Source organism: Fonsecaea multimorphosa (assembly GCF_000836435.1).
Source record: "Fonsecaea multimorphosa CBS 102226 unplaced genomic scaffold supercont1.44, whole genome shotgun sequence".
Classification (NCBI taxonomy): domain Eukaryota; kingdom Fungi; phylum Ascomycota; class Eurotiomycetes; order Chaetothyriales; family Herpotrichiellaceae; genus Fonsecaea; species Fonsecaea multimorphosa.
In genome coordinates, this window is record NW_015971678.1 from 72,645 (window position 1) to 85,789 (window position 13,145).

Genomic DNA, 13,145 nt, shown 5'->3' on the forward strand with positions numbered 1-13,145 from the left:
CCTACCCTCGCTACCTGTCGAGCTGTCAAGCTGGGCCCCTTGGACCATGTTGTATGGTCAGTGGCGACACTCATTCGGCCGAACATCTCGGGCAGCCGTTGTTCAGCTGTTGTGCGCAGTGCATGCTACTGATTAGGAGGCGGGCAGGCAGAGGTAATTACAGGAGTGCGACCCGTCAATATTCGCTATGAATCGATCTGTGTGGTGTAGCCCAATAATATGGCTTGCTTCCACATGGCCACGAGTTACAACTTCTCCGTAACATCCCAACGGCTTACAAACATTGAACGAGGCGCACCGTTAATTCCGATGCCGAACAGCGAGCCCATACCTGACCACGGGTCCTTGAATATGCGGGCCTTATTCTTGATTGTTCAATACTCGAATCGGACTGCGCGGGTCTTGCTCTCCAGGAGGGACGAGCTGCTTTTCTGCCCATCACAGTCGGCGACATGGGAAGTTTCAGGTGTACCGAGTACTCGGTACTGTCCGACAATCGTTTCCCGAGCCCCAGATTTTGCATCCTCAGACTCCCAATTCGCTTTCCCTGCCATTATCAAGTGCGCTCATGTGCTAGCAGAAATGGAAGTGGCTGTTCAGCGCAGATCTAGCGCAGAAACTCATCTTCTCGTTGCTGGTCGCAAGAAAGGAAATACTCAGCACGTTCCTCCAAAAGATGTTATCCGAATTTTCAACGACGCGAAGCACATAGGTATCAATGGTCACACGAGACTCGAGTCACAAGCATTGATCTCAAAGCCTACTTCTTCATTGCTTTCTCCGGACTGTTCCGTTGTTAGCCTCAGAAACATGTAACGGAGGATCTCGCATGCTCGTCCAATTCGAGCAGGATTTTGAGGGAACTTACTTCTTCTGTAGCAGCAGGCACCACTTTCTCCACTCACTCGCCGCTTTCTTGAACACCGTCTTCAAATCCTCCTTGACTTCTTGCATTTCCCAATGTTCATCCTCCCAATTCCTCTCCTCGGTGTCTCGACTAGGAGTCCATCCTATCGCCTCCAATACATCGCTTTCAGTAGGAGAATGTTCATAGTGCGGGAACAGCTTGGAATCAGCCTTGTGGCATTCCGCATCGAGGTACTTGCGAAGGATTTCGAGCCGCTGAGAGTGTGTGAATGTGAGTTTCAACTTGCTTGATTCGTCTTCATGGCCGGGAGACGACTGAGTTGAGCTCGTCAACCGCTTCGTCACGGTTCTTGCGGTCTTTGCGCCACGGAAACTCGCATAGGCCCAGACTGTATCGATCTCGCCCAGCCCGCCGAACGGCCAGATGAATGTAGCAAGGATATCAATCCCGTAAGCCACCGGCATAAGCCCGGTCGCGATGATGGTATCTCTCTGCGCCTTGGATTTTGTCCGCAGCATTGTGTTGACGAATTCCTCGCGCATCTGTTGGTCGGTGAGGTTCATAGTGGGTGGATAAACGAGTACCATTTCCTCGACTGCTACCGTCTTGTGCGTTTCAGGGCCTTCGTGGTCTCTCTCATCGTCGGAATGCGTCTGTTGAGGCCCAGGAGATACACGGCCCAGGAAGTCCAAGTTCGAAGATGTTGTTTTATGGATGGCCCAATCGATCCCGCGTGTTGCTTTAGATTTGACACCCTTCCAGCTGGCGGTTTTGGCGGTGCTGGTCTTTGAGGAGCGGACCTCTTCTTGCCATTTCCGCTGGACCTTGTGCAACTTGCCTTCCTTCTCGCCTTCAGCTGGCTTTTGCAGTGGAGGTGGTGGCGGCGTGTAGATCATAAAACGGGCTGGGATGGTTTCTGGATTGACATTGGCAAGCACTGGGCGTGGGAACGGGACCAAGTATCCTATCAGTTTATGAGGATCGCGGATGTAGTGGACCAGGTTATTTGGATCATCGTCAGCGGTGAATGTTTGTTTGTAGCGCTGGGGCGGTGGTTGGAATTGCTGGTGTTGTTGGCCGGGAGCATAAGCGGCCGGGTTGTAGACGGGCGGCTGTGGATAAGGAGTCGTTTGAGCTTCAACATCAAAGTTTCCCTGGACGTTGGGTCTTTGCGGGAGAGGGGGACCCGGGGGATCATAGCCCGGTGCCGTGGTTTCATGCGGTCGCGGCGGCTGGGGCGGAGGAGGTGGGTAACCAGAAGGCTGTTCCTGTGGGTGGTATACAAAAGCTGGATGATTCACGTCCACAGGTTGTTGTTGTTGTTGTTGTGGTTGTCCGGAATAGTAGTTGGGCTGCTGCGAGGGGTCTGCCATTGCGCTCTGATGCCACCCTTGAAGGGCTGTTCTCTGATGTCCTCTCAGTGAGGATAAGTACGGATCGAGCAGTAGATATAGGGAAGACTGTGTAATGATATGGTCACGTCGTAACCACTAAACATATTGGGGGACAAATAAGCCACAGATCAACGACACGAGTGATGGTGGTGATATGGTGATGATCGGCAGGTGAACGTATACCAGGATGACGTCAACGTCGAGTCTGCTGCCGGCTGCCGCCAGCCGCCACTAGATGCCACTAGCTCCACTAAGCTCCGCTAAGCTTCTCTTGGCCTCACTACGTGACCCGGTAGGTACCTACCTACCTAGGTACCTAGGTAGGTACCTAGTACTAGTAGTAAGGTATCCTGGCGGTACCTAGGTAGGCACTATAGGCACCTCTAAGGTACCCAAGGTAGCGTCTCGCATCCCGCTGCTTCCGACTCGGAGGCGGCAGGCCAAGGCAGCCGCGATTCATGCTCCGTCACGCCTCACATCAGCCTCCCATCAGCCACGATAAGTCGTCGTGGACTAGGCAGACATGAAACCAGGATCAGGGAAATGCAGTGAAGAAACGCCTCATATTATCGCTGTTTTTACCGCGAAAAGGGTGAAAGCTGGATTTGTACAAGACAACAATCAAGGGGAGACCAAGTGGAGAAAGTCCAGCATCGCTCATGCACATGCCCATCATAGTCGTAACCCACCACCACCGTATACGAAGCACGTCTCTCTTCTGCATCGTGGCCCCGTTTCCTTATTATACCCTCTCTGAGAACTGCAAGCACAGAGTGAGTAGGCGGTTACAGGACATAACCACCCACCGCACCGGGCGGACCCCCTTCGAGATCAATTCCTGCCACTCGCCTCCTTGCCTCATCACTCTCCCGCACGAGATTCCCAAAGTATTTTCGCGCGACCTCACTCTCTTTCTTCGTCTTCGTCACGTCTTCTTTCCTCTGTCTCAGTTCTTCCACGTTGTGGGCGAGGTCTGCTGTTAATTGTTGCGCAGGGTAGCGAAGGACGCGACGGACCTCGGAGGCGATTCGATGAGCGTTGCTGTGCGTGTAATCCATTTGAGCTAGAGTCGCAGAGAGTTTCTGAGCAAGACGTGGAGGCAGGGTTTGCGGGATAGTTGAGAGAATGTAGGCCACTGCCAAAATTGCTGCAAGGACGGGTTAGTTGAAGTTCAAGGGCTTGCAAGGAGACAACAGGACTCACCGGCAGCAATGGCGCCTGGTACAATCAACCTCCTCAGATTCCGGCTTCCTAGAACTTTGGCAGCGCCGAATGCTCCATCAACCCACCCGACACCACCAACTGCCCGGGTGCCTAACGTCCCAGCAACAGTGAGCGCGAGCCCCGTACCTACCGTCTTCTCTTGTCGCTCCCACAATCCAGCAACATCAAAGAAATCCCACACATCGACGTCTGTATCCACAGACCGCACCAGGGCATCCTTGCGGCGCTGGAACATCTTGTCTGCCGCGAAGTTCAGGCTCTCATAGCTATCGCCCACATGCAACAAGCCAAGTGACTTGATGGTGTTGACCCCCTGCACAGTCCTGGCCCGGCCGTAGTTCTCACAGCTGGCGACTGCAGCGGAAATTTGATCAAGCATGGCCACGCGCAAGTCTTCTGCATATTGGAATGCAGAGAATATCCCAGGGTATTCGATGCCGTGGTTTTGATGGCCAACATTTGCAATAGTGCTGGACAGAGTTGATCGGGTGTAGTTGTACACCTCAGTTGATGTAGAATCGATTCCTTTTTCGACTTGTTCCGAAACGACGGAACGCTGTTTCTGCTTCTCTTCAAATTCCGGTTCGATCTCCGAAAGTTCTTTGGACACACGGTCAAGCTCTGATTGTGCAACGTCGCGATTCACCGTGGCGAGAACATTCATGTCGCCCAAGCAGTTCATTAGATAGGTCTTTGCAGGCGCAAGTTTCGAGCGTGCTCTCTTTTCCAAGACAAACCGCCGGAGTGCACTCTCGAGGACTTCAAAGTCTCGTATCTTTTCCTTGTCTTTCCCTTTGCCCTTGTCTGAACCGTCATCATCATCTCCGGGAGGATCCGATCCACCGCCGCCGCCGCTATCGACTCTATCGGTCAACAGCGAAGGCACCATAGGGATGGCATTGCTGGATACGAAATGGACCAATTCTTGGGCTTCTTTGAATGTCTGTGGACTCAGTTTAGCCAGCTGGTCTAGAATCATCTTCTGACATCTTTCTTTGTCTCGGATGTTGTCAAATCCATTGACCACCATGAAGATATAGGCTTTTTCATGTGCTGCTTGCCAAATGAATTCCTTAGCAGAGAGAGTGAAGTGATTTGCCGCTGATACCACAAAGACAACCACGTCAATTTCCTCTTGTCGGGCAAACACAGCTGTAGTCTTGACAGAGTCTGAGTTCAAGCCCGGGGCATCAATCAGCGCGATGTCAACGACGCCGTTATTCAGCAGCGACTGGTCAATCGTCCTAATATCTTTGACATAGACCTTGCACTGCATATATCGGTCGTTGTCAACGACAATTTTCTCCAATTCTTGTAAGGAATAAGAGTCGTAGGTGCTTTCATCATTTCGGTCATAGACAGAATCTTTGTGAACAGCATGGACTTCTTCGATGCCACCATTCTCCTTTGCATCCAGTACTTCACAGAAAATACTGGTACAGGGTTGCTGATCTTCAGGCAGAATCTTGCGGCGCAGGAGGGCATTGCAGAAGGTCGACTTGCCCGCATTTAGATCACCAGTGACCAACACCTTGCTCGATGTATCCTCGATTCGGTCTCGCAGCGCCAACAAATGCCGCACGCTCTGACTTATTTTGCCATCCAGTAGTGAGGCGATCGACTTCTTTTCCAGAGAATGCACGAGTTCCGTTTGAGACAGCGCACCGACTTTGAGGTCGAGTTTAAGGATGGAGAACTCCTGCGCGATTTGTGGTGTGATTAGTCGTGGTTCAGGCGTCCGCCTTTGTTGAGCCTGCGAACTTGACTCTCCCGACGTATCTTCTCCCAGTGAAGTGCCAGCTCTTTTCAAAGCTCCTGGCCGATCTTGTGCTGCCTTTTTGAGAAACATCTGCCGTGACAAATCTGCCGCCTCCCTCGTTGACTGGACTTCTCGCAGAGCTGGTCTGGCCAATTGCTTTTCTTTCTCGTCTTTCTGAACAGAGGGATAGTGTGCAGGCCATTGAGAATTCATCTCCTTTAATTGCTTCAGCAGTTCGACGGTTTGCGAGATTGCTTTTGCGAGTGCGACGCGATTTTGATTGTAATAAAGTTGATGCACATGACTGGCGAGCGATCGTTTCTCTGTTTCGGACATTCTGGGGGGCTGTCCGTTGATTTGGGGAGTATGGGCAGGTGTCGGTCTGTCTCTGAGAAATTCGTCCTCCCATGCGCGCATCTCGCCACCAGACTGTTGCACGTCGTTTGCCATGCTGCCATAGCCGGAGTCATGCTCTAGTTGTTCCATAAGAGCTGCGGCATGAGACGGCTGTGACCCATTGCCTACAGTCATGTACTCGGGTCGGTACGAAGGTGGGTGGATAGGGTTTGGCGATGTCATTTCGTCCTGGTCCTCTGAGGTATTGAGATGGGGATCTAGGGAGGCGCGCGATGACCCTTCGGCGGGTTCGTCGGTGTGGCTCATTTTGAAGGTGGTCTGCAGCAGCCCCTAATCGACCTTTTCAAACTTCATCGGATCTATAGGGTCATCCAGGTCCATGATAATGTCTGTGGCTGAATCTGCGAAGAGTAATGTATGGATGTTCCTGTCTGCCATGGAGAAAAGGCAAAAGCCGCAGTTTGAAGTTGATCGGAGGAAAAGCTCCGACATTCTTCCGGCCGGCAGCGTCAGTGGCTGCTGCGCCGATGTTCCAGTTCACACCTTCCATAAACCGCAGCCTCGACTACAGGTGCGACAAACTCCATGACACTGGTCCTTTGATTACAGCCTTGTACTGAGTCGACTGTAAACAATCTTGCCCTTATCCTCTGGTCGATCTCTCAACATCTCACCATGAATGTGAGTCTGCCATCTCTCCGTCTACGTCCGCCTCTACCCCACTAACCACCCGGTATCAGATCATAGAATGGGCATTCGGCAAGCGTATGACTCCAGCCGAGAGGCTACGCAAACACCAACGCGCTTTGGAGAAGACTCAGCGTGAGCTCGATCGTGAACGTGTAAAGCTTGAGAATCAAGAGAAGAAGCTCGTGGCAGATATCAAGAAGAGTGCAAAGAATGGGCAGATTGGAGCCTGCAAGATCCAAGCAAAGGATCTGGTCAGGACTAGGAGGTATATTCAGAAGTTCTATCAGATGAGGACCCAGCTGCAAGCGATCAGTTTGAGGATACAGGTAGACTACCCCAGGTTCTTATACAGTGGGAGTGTCTACTGATCAAGGCTTTGCATGTGACAGACTGTCCGAAGCAATGAACAAATGATGCAGTCCATGAAAGGAGCTACCATGCTACTCGGAAGCATGAATCGCCAAATGAACTTACCTGCTCTACAGCGGATCGCCATGGAGTTTGAACGCGAGAACGATATCATGGATCAGCGCCAGGAGATGATGGACGATGCCATTGACGATGTCACCGGGCTGGAGGACGAAGAGGAAGGGGAAGAAGTGGTGAATCAGGTGCTGGATGAAATCGGGGTCGACTTGAACAATGCGGTAAGCCCGAGTCCACGCGCGTCGAATGCTGGAGACTAATTCTTTGTTGCAGCTCGGTGAAACGCCGACTGGTATACAGAAGGCGGCAGTACCGGAAGGTCGTGTTGCTCAAGCAATAGGTGGCGGAGGCGAGGATGACGACTTGCAAGCTCGTTTGGATAGTCTACGGAAGTAGGACTGAGAGCAGGGTTATCTGTGAAGGAGGTTTGCATGTTGAGCACGGCGCCAGGCGTCAGAGTAGACGGGATACGTCTTGGTTTATTTCTATTTCTTTATTGCGACTCAATCTTTACAATCACGATTAAATGTCCTCCGGGAGGCTTTACAACAGATCCATTCATGTTCTCGACCGGGATATCTTAAGGGGCCAAATGTTGCATTACAAAAGGCTGCATATCGAGAAAAATTGCAGCATCCGGAGGCTAAAGCTTCTGTTGCAGAAGAGTCAGATTCCGCCCTTTGCTTTAGAATTGTATCTCATGATCAATAGACTCAGGAGCTTGATCAACGAGCTCCACAGACAAACCCTTCGCAAACTGTCAAAGTATAGTTTCTGGTTCCTTCCACCATCTCACCTCGCGAACTCACCATCCCCCAAAGTAACATCGGCTGCCAGCGCCGAGGCTCCAACCCTGTAAATAGTACACTCAATGATCGCTTTGTAAGACAACTCTATTGTTACAATCCAGGCCAAAGTGGCTGAAGTATATCATGTGCTTGCATCTTTCTCAATCGGTCAGCTCCACTGTGATGGGTAGACCTAGAGGCGCCCCCACGTTGCTGTATGCTCCTTGTATATTTCCTAGTTTTCTAATCAGTCTATCCATAAACTTGACAAACCGATAAAGGTGGGTATCAAAGCTAAGACCTTGTGGTGACGCACGTACCAGGAGGGTAATAGTTGCAAACCGTGAAATACTGTGTGAAGTCGGCACCCGACACCTCGTTGGGGCAAAACTGCGTCGCGCAGCCTACTTGTTGAGTGTCTTTCCACACAATCTGTGAGAAATGGCCCCATGAGTCGAAGTTGCTTGTATCCACATTGTCCACACCGTAGGGGAGTGGGTAGTTCGGCATCTCCGTGTTGTACATGTCATTACCAATCATGACCGGTACCTGCGAAGAGGTGTATCCAGCGCCGATGTTCTGACCGTAACCGCCACCGCCAGCTGTGCTGCAATGGGTTACATGACTTAGCACGTGTCGACTCAACGGCGTGATGGAAAAGTAAAAGGAGGAGGATGCAATTACTTACGTGTTGTGGCCATATACACAGCTGGCGGCGATCTCGGCGGCAATCGTCGCTAGATTGTCTGACCAGGTCAAGTTGGCTGCAGTGTGGTTGACACGGTGGATGTTGTGAGCTTCAAGAATGGAATCATTGTAGGACAAAGAGCGCACATCATCCGTCACAACTGGCCCCTGCGCACTTGTGCTCGTAGAGATAGGTGCAGACGAGGAGAGCAGAGTAGTGCTGGAAGAGGACGAAGTGGTTGCTGAGGAAATTGTCGACGTAATTGTCGACGAGGTCGTGACAGATGTAGAAGAGGTACCTGATGTGACTGAGGAAGAGCTAGTTGTGGAACTGCCACTGTTAAACACAGTTGTGCTCCCGGTTGTAGTTTCAGTACTACTGCTAGAAACGCTCCCCGAAGACGACGTGCCCGCAGACAGGCTGGAAGTTGCTGAAATGCTGGTTGTGGAGGTAGAGGTGAAAGAGCTACTGGTGGTACTCGAAGAGATCGTGGTGCTTCCCCCAATGGGACCAACACCATTGCTACTGGAGCTGGACGTTGTTGCAGTACCGAGGCTAGTGGTGGTAGTGCTGCTAATTCCCGCGCCGCTTGAGCTGGTCAGTGTGTTAGTGGAGGCTGAGGTGAATGAAGCGCTTGATGTCGTAGAGTTTCCGGTGCTGCTACCGAAAGTGCCTGTCGTTGAGCTAGAGGTACCGGTTGACCCTGAAGATGTAGAGCTTCCAATTGGGCTAATGCCGCCGCCGCCGGTGGCGGATGAGGAAGAGGTTGAGCGGACAGAAGTGCTAGACGACCAATGGGGGTTAGTCGGATTGCCATAGCTTGTTGCAGTCGATGTTGTGGAACTGCCAATGGGGCCAGCGCCGAATGACGAACTGGAGGTTCTTGAAGTCGACGTCTCGGTGGAAAGGGAAGACTCCTTAGTGTGATGAGGCTCGAGCCAATCACCCCATGGCTCATTCTCTGCATTGGTTGGAGCAGGGCCGTAGATGGTCGTAAACTTTGTCTGAGTTCGTGTCAACGTACCGGCGTCTTCTCCGGGCGGGAGCTTCCAGTCTATCCAGGCTAGATCATCGGTGGGTTGAGGGCCTGTCCAGATCGTTGTTGTCAATCCAGGACCATGACCTCCGCGAGTAGGCTCCAGTTCTAGGACGATGCCGGTCTTGGTCGTTATTGTTCCTGCGGTGCTGTAGACTGCCACTATCGGACCTGCCTTGGCCGGAAACATTCCAGCTGCAGCAGGGAAAAGGGGCCCAAACGGCCCAAACGGCGGCGGTGCCTCTGGAAAATCAGGGAAGTCTTGCCCTCGGACAACGGGTGTGACTCTCACTTCTCCATTGCAAGGACAGGACTGAATTGTCCTTGTAGCTGTTTCAGTCACAGTAACATCTCTCAACCGATCCATCCAGGAGCCCAGCGCCCGGCCACTCGCGGCTAGCACAACAAGTATCGTTGTTGGGGACTTCATAGTGAGAAATAATGGTTAATGGTACTGACAGCGTAGCGGATGACCTTCGGCGAGTTCAGGCTTGAGAAGTGGCCAAAAACTAACGACCGCGCAAGGGAAACGAATATGATGAGGGCGAGGAAGGAAGAGAAAAGCGAGTTGTGAGAGAATCGAAAACTCATTGCGGCATTCGAGAGGTTTATGTGTCTCAATCTTCTCTTCAAGCGCAAGTGGAAACTGGCGCATTGTGATGCGAGCGCCTTGTTCAACAATGCATTCAATGCCAGTCTTCCGGTGGGTGAGTCGAAAGAGATTAGACAGCTGATATGGACTGCTGTCATAGCAACTGCCCAAGTTCCATATGCAAATGAGCTCGGGCTTGTCCGTCCAGAGCTCTTGGACAGAACGGAATGTAGCAAGAACATGGATAGAATCGAAGAACAGGTCGTCCAGGGAACCATACTCCGAACCCGGCAGAGAACAGGTTCTTAACCGATGACAGAAACGGTGCCGAAGAGGTGTGAGCGTGGTATTTATCATTGGGCATCAGGACATGCTCATACAGAAGAGTTACAAAAGGGGTTTCGGGTCAAGGAAAGGGAGGATTCCAGGCGTTTGGGTGTGGACAGAGGCTTACTGTCTGGTACAACTTGAATGCTTGAATCGAGGCCCACGTACGATCCCCAATATTCCCAGGACAAGTCGAGGACGTGACACATGAAAGGAGAGATTGCAGACGAGTGGATAGAGGATGTGGAGGGGGTGTGGAACAACAGACTTGGTGGTGTGGACGAGGCTGTCAAAAACGTCAAAGGCCTCGGTATTAAATTTGTATAGAGCGCACATTGTCTCCAATGTCACCTGTACGGACAAATGGGCTTGCAGGTCAAAATACCAGGAGTTGTCCATGGTGATGTGCCTCGAAGCAGATCTCGAGGTGAAACCGGAATGTGCAGGTCTCATCTGCGCATTTGCAATTGGGCGAGGCCTGCAGACTCTGTAGTGTTGGAACGGACCGTCTTGACAACATTTTCCTGTCGATGTGGCATCAGCGTCTGCAATCTGTTCATAATTTTGTGTGAGGAAGTCTTTTGACATGCGTTGTTGTAAACTCAGGGGCAGCTCAAAGAAGACGATAGCAAGGAAAATCCTCGGATAATTGATACTCCACAAGGCCGTTGAAATCACCATCGGTCATTGGCTGCAGGCTAACTTCACCCGCGAAATGCAGGTGATGCCCAATTCTGCAGTGCAAACACGCATCCAGAACCTGGCATAGATGGATAGCGCTCCTGGCATATCTCTTTCGATGTAGTCTTGCACAGCTTCTCACGAACCAAACCCTCGACAGCGTTTCATCAGCGATGTGTCGCGCCAGCACTGGAAGCAATGGCTGATTCTGGAGATGATTCCGTCGTCAACTCAAGAGTCCAAGGCCGGCCATTCCTATACCCCTGGGTTAGTGGGATTTGCCTATCTTTTGGCTTTAGCTCACACTGCACATAGAATCGCCGCCTGCGCCATCTACATGGAATCTCCTTGCGCAATCTCCATGTAACCCCGAGCAGTCCTAAACGACAGGGCAAGACGACGACTGACGATGACGCTCCCTACAATCTTGTCAGCCCAGCAAAGCGCGCGCTGCACGAAGAGTCTAATCCGTCGCATCTCATCCACTCGCGCTCATTCACAAACCTCCCCACTGTGATCGACGAGGCTGCAATTGCCGGTGGTCCCCAGAGGGCTGCCACCTCCTTCGAGAGAAATGAGAAAGGGCAAATCAGGCCTGGCGGCGCGAGACTTCGCAGAAGAAGCACTCTACATTGGGCTACGACCAGTCCGCGTGTACGTCAGTCGACGCTGGAAGATATGGTGGCCAAGCGCCTGGCCGACACTTGGGTCTCGGTACATTGTGCAGGCATTTCCGAACCTGTATACATCAGCGAGGTCATAGAAAGATCCATGAATCCGAGCTTTGCATTTTTCGACTTGGAGAACAGCGGGCCGAGGATTTCAAGATCAGATGAGTGTACCATTCGAGTTTGGGCCCGACCTTCCAAGACAGCAGACTACTGCCTGCTTGTTGAATTGGACTTGAATCTACGATCTTTGCAATTCATTGGACGAAGCCTGGAGAACTTCCACCACCCCTTGCCTCAAAACTGCGTCTTGCTGCATTTATCTGATGGAATCTACACGAGCTTCACAGACTTGCCCGCCGAGCCCCATCCTCCAGTCGAGCATTCAATTGATCATAGAGCCGGCAATAGCAAACCGGGCTCTACATTCGAGGCCCTGATGCAGCTTGCGAACCTGGACGAGTGTATTCAAGATGCTATCAAGGTACGCTCACAGCTTGAGGAGGACATCAACAACATCCTTACACAGGCACACGTTCTCACGGCCGAGGAGGAGGCGGAACCCGGGATTGACGACGAGAATCCTCAGGCAAGGACGGCCTTGGCAGCAGAGCAAAGGCAACTTCGACAATTGAAGAAAAGGCGAGACGAGTTGCAGGAATCTTTGGAACAGCAGAGGCACGCTCTTGCATTGGGGCGAGAGGCCGAGATCGAATCCAGGACGATAGTACAAGAAAGAGCAAGGGAGTGCAAGGAGCTCGAAGCTCAACTCAAACAGATTGGAGCAGACTCCAGCGGTCAGGTTAGACGGATATGCGAGTCGCTCCTTGCTATTTTCCCCATTGAGCCACTCAAGAATCGGACGCTTCAGTTCACAATCCGCGCCATCCACCTCCCCAACTCGGTTTACAACGACACAAACCGAGACGAGATTGCTGCAGCCCTTGGCTTCACTGCCCAGCTGGTGCTCCAGTTGGCACTTTATCTGTCGGTCCATCTACCATATCCAATCGAACCATACGGGTCGGCGTCCTACATTACTGATCCGATATCCATTGGGCTCAGCCAACGAAGATACCCACTGCATCCGACAACCGTCCCTTACAAGTTTGAATATGGGGTCTTCTTATTGAATAAGGATATTGAGTTTCTGATGAACCGGCAGGGTCTGAGGGTTCTTGATATCCGGCACACACTTCCGAACCTCAAGTACCTGCTTTATGTGTTGACCGCAGGTACCGGTGAGATGCCCTCGCGGAAAGCTGGCGGTGTTAGAGGACTGATGGGAGGTCGCATAACACCAGACATACTGCGCCGAGCTAGCGAAGACAGTGTCCGGAGTCTGCCGGCACCGCTGAAACAAGAATCCAACGACATGAAGACAATGGTTGGCAGTAGAGAAAAGGATACTGATCCCTTTGTGACAACATCCCCTGCAGTGGGTCTGCCTTACCGACAAGGCTTCTCGGGCACAAGGAATAGATGATAAAAGTCGGATCAAACTTCTGGCATGAATAGCAGCACAACGAATTGATCCGTCTCTAGGTGTCTCTGGCAAGGTTCCTGGTTCTCATACCCTAGGTATGCTCCGATGTTGTGCCTCACCCACCAAGGCAGGACAAGATGGAACGTGAATGAGTGACACTC

General features: G+C 51.8%; 5 protein-coding genes across 5 annotated transcripts; 2 read left to right on the top strand and 3 right to left on the bottom strand.

The window, feature by feature from the left end:
* Window positions 1-864: 864 nt before the first annotated feature.
* Z520_11873 (uncharacterized protein) lies at window positions 865-2,241 on the bottom strand (the record flags this gene model as incomplete). The annotated part of the gene is made up of 1 exon (XM_016782360.1): window positions 865-2,241. The coding sequence occupies one exon, from the start codon at window positions 2,239-2,241 to the stop codon at window positions 865-867; it is 1,377 nt and encodes a 458-aa protein (XP_016626521.1).
* Window positions 2,242-3,047: 806 nt separating this feature from the next.
* Window positions 3,048-5,908, bottom strand: Z520_11874 (uncharacterized protein; the record flags this gene model as incomplete). The annotated part of the gene is made up of 2 exons (XM_016782361.1): window positions 3,048-3,409; window positions 3,466-5,908. The coding sequence occupies 2 exons, from the start codon at window positions 5,906-5,908 to the stop codon at window positions 3,048-3,050; spliced, it is 2,805 nt and encodes a 934-aa protein (XP_016626522.1).
* Window positions 5,909-6,277: 369 nt separating this feature from the next.
* Z520_11875 (uncharacterized protein) lies at window positions 6,278-7,114 on the top strand (the record flags this gene model as incomplete). The annotated part of the gene is made up of 4 exons (XM_016782362.1): window positions 6,278-6,283; window positions 6,343-6,618; window positions 6,682-6,939; window positions 6,992-7,114. 4 exons carry the CDS (start codon window positions 6,278-6,280, stop codon window positions 7,112-7,114), a joined length of 663 nt encoding a protein of 220 aa, XP_016626523.1.
* A 553-nt stretch (window positions 7,115-7,667) lies between these two features.
* Window positions 7,668-9,660, bottom strand: Z520_11876 (uncharacterized protein; the record flags this gene model as incomplete). The annotated part of the gene is made up of 3 exons (XM_016782363.1): window positions 7,668-7,741; window positions 7,827-8,113; window positions 8,195-9,660. 3 exons carry the CDS (start codon window positions 9,658-9,660, stop codon window positions 7,668-7,670), a joined length of 1,827 nt encoding a protein of 608 aa, XP_016626524.1.
* A 1,368-nt stretch (window positions 9,661-11,028) lies between these two features.
* On the top strand, window positions 11,029-12,984 carry Z520_11877 (uncharacterized protein; the record flags this gene model as incomplete). The annotated part of the gene is made up of 2 exons (XM_016782364.1): window positions 11,029-11,097; window positions 11,146-12,984. 2 exons carry the CDS (start codon window positions 11,029-11,031, stop codon window positions 12,982-12,984), a joined length of 1,908 nt encoding a protein of 635 aa, XP_016626525.1.
* Window positions 12,985-13,145: the final 161 nt, after the last annotated feature.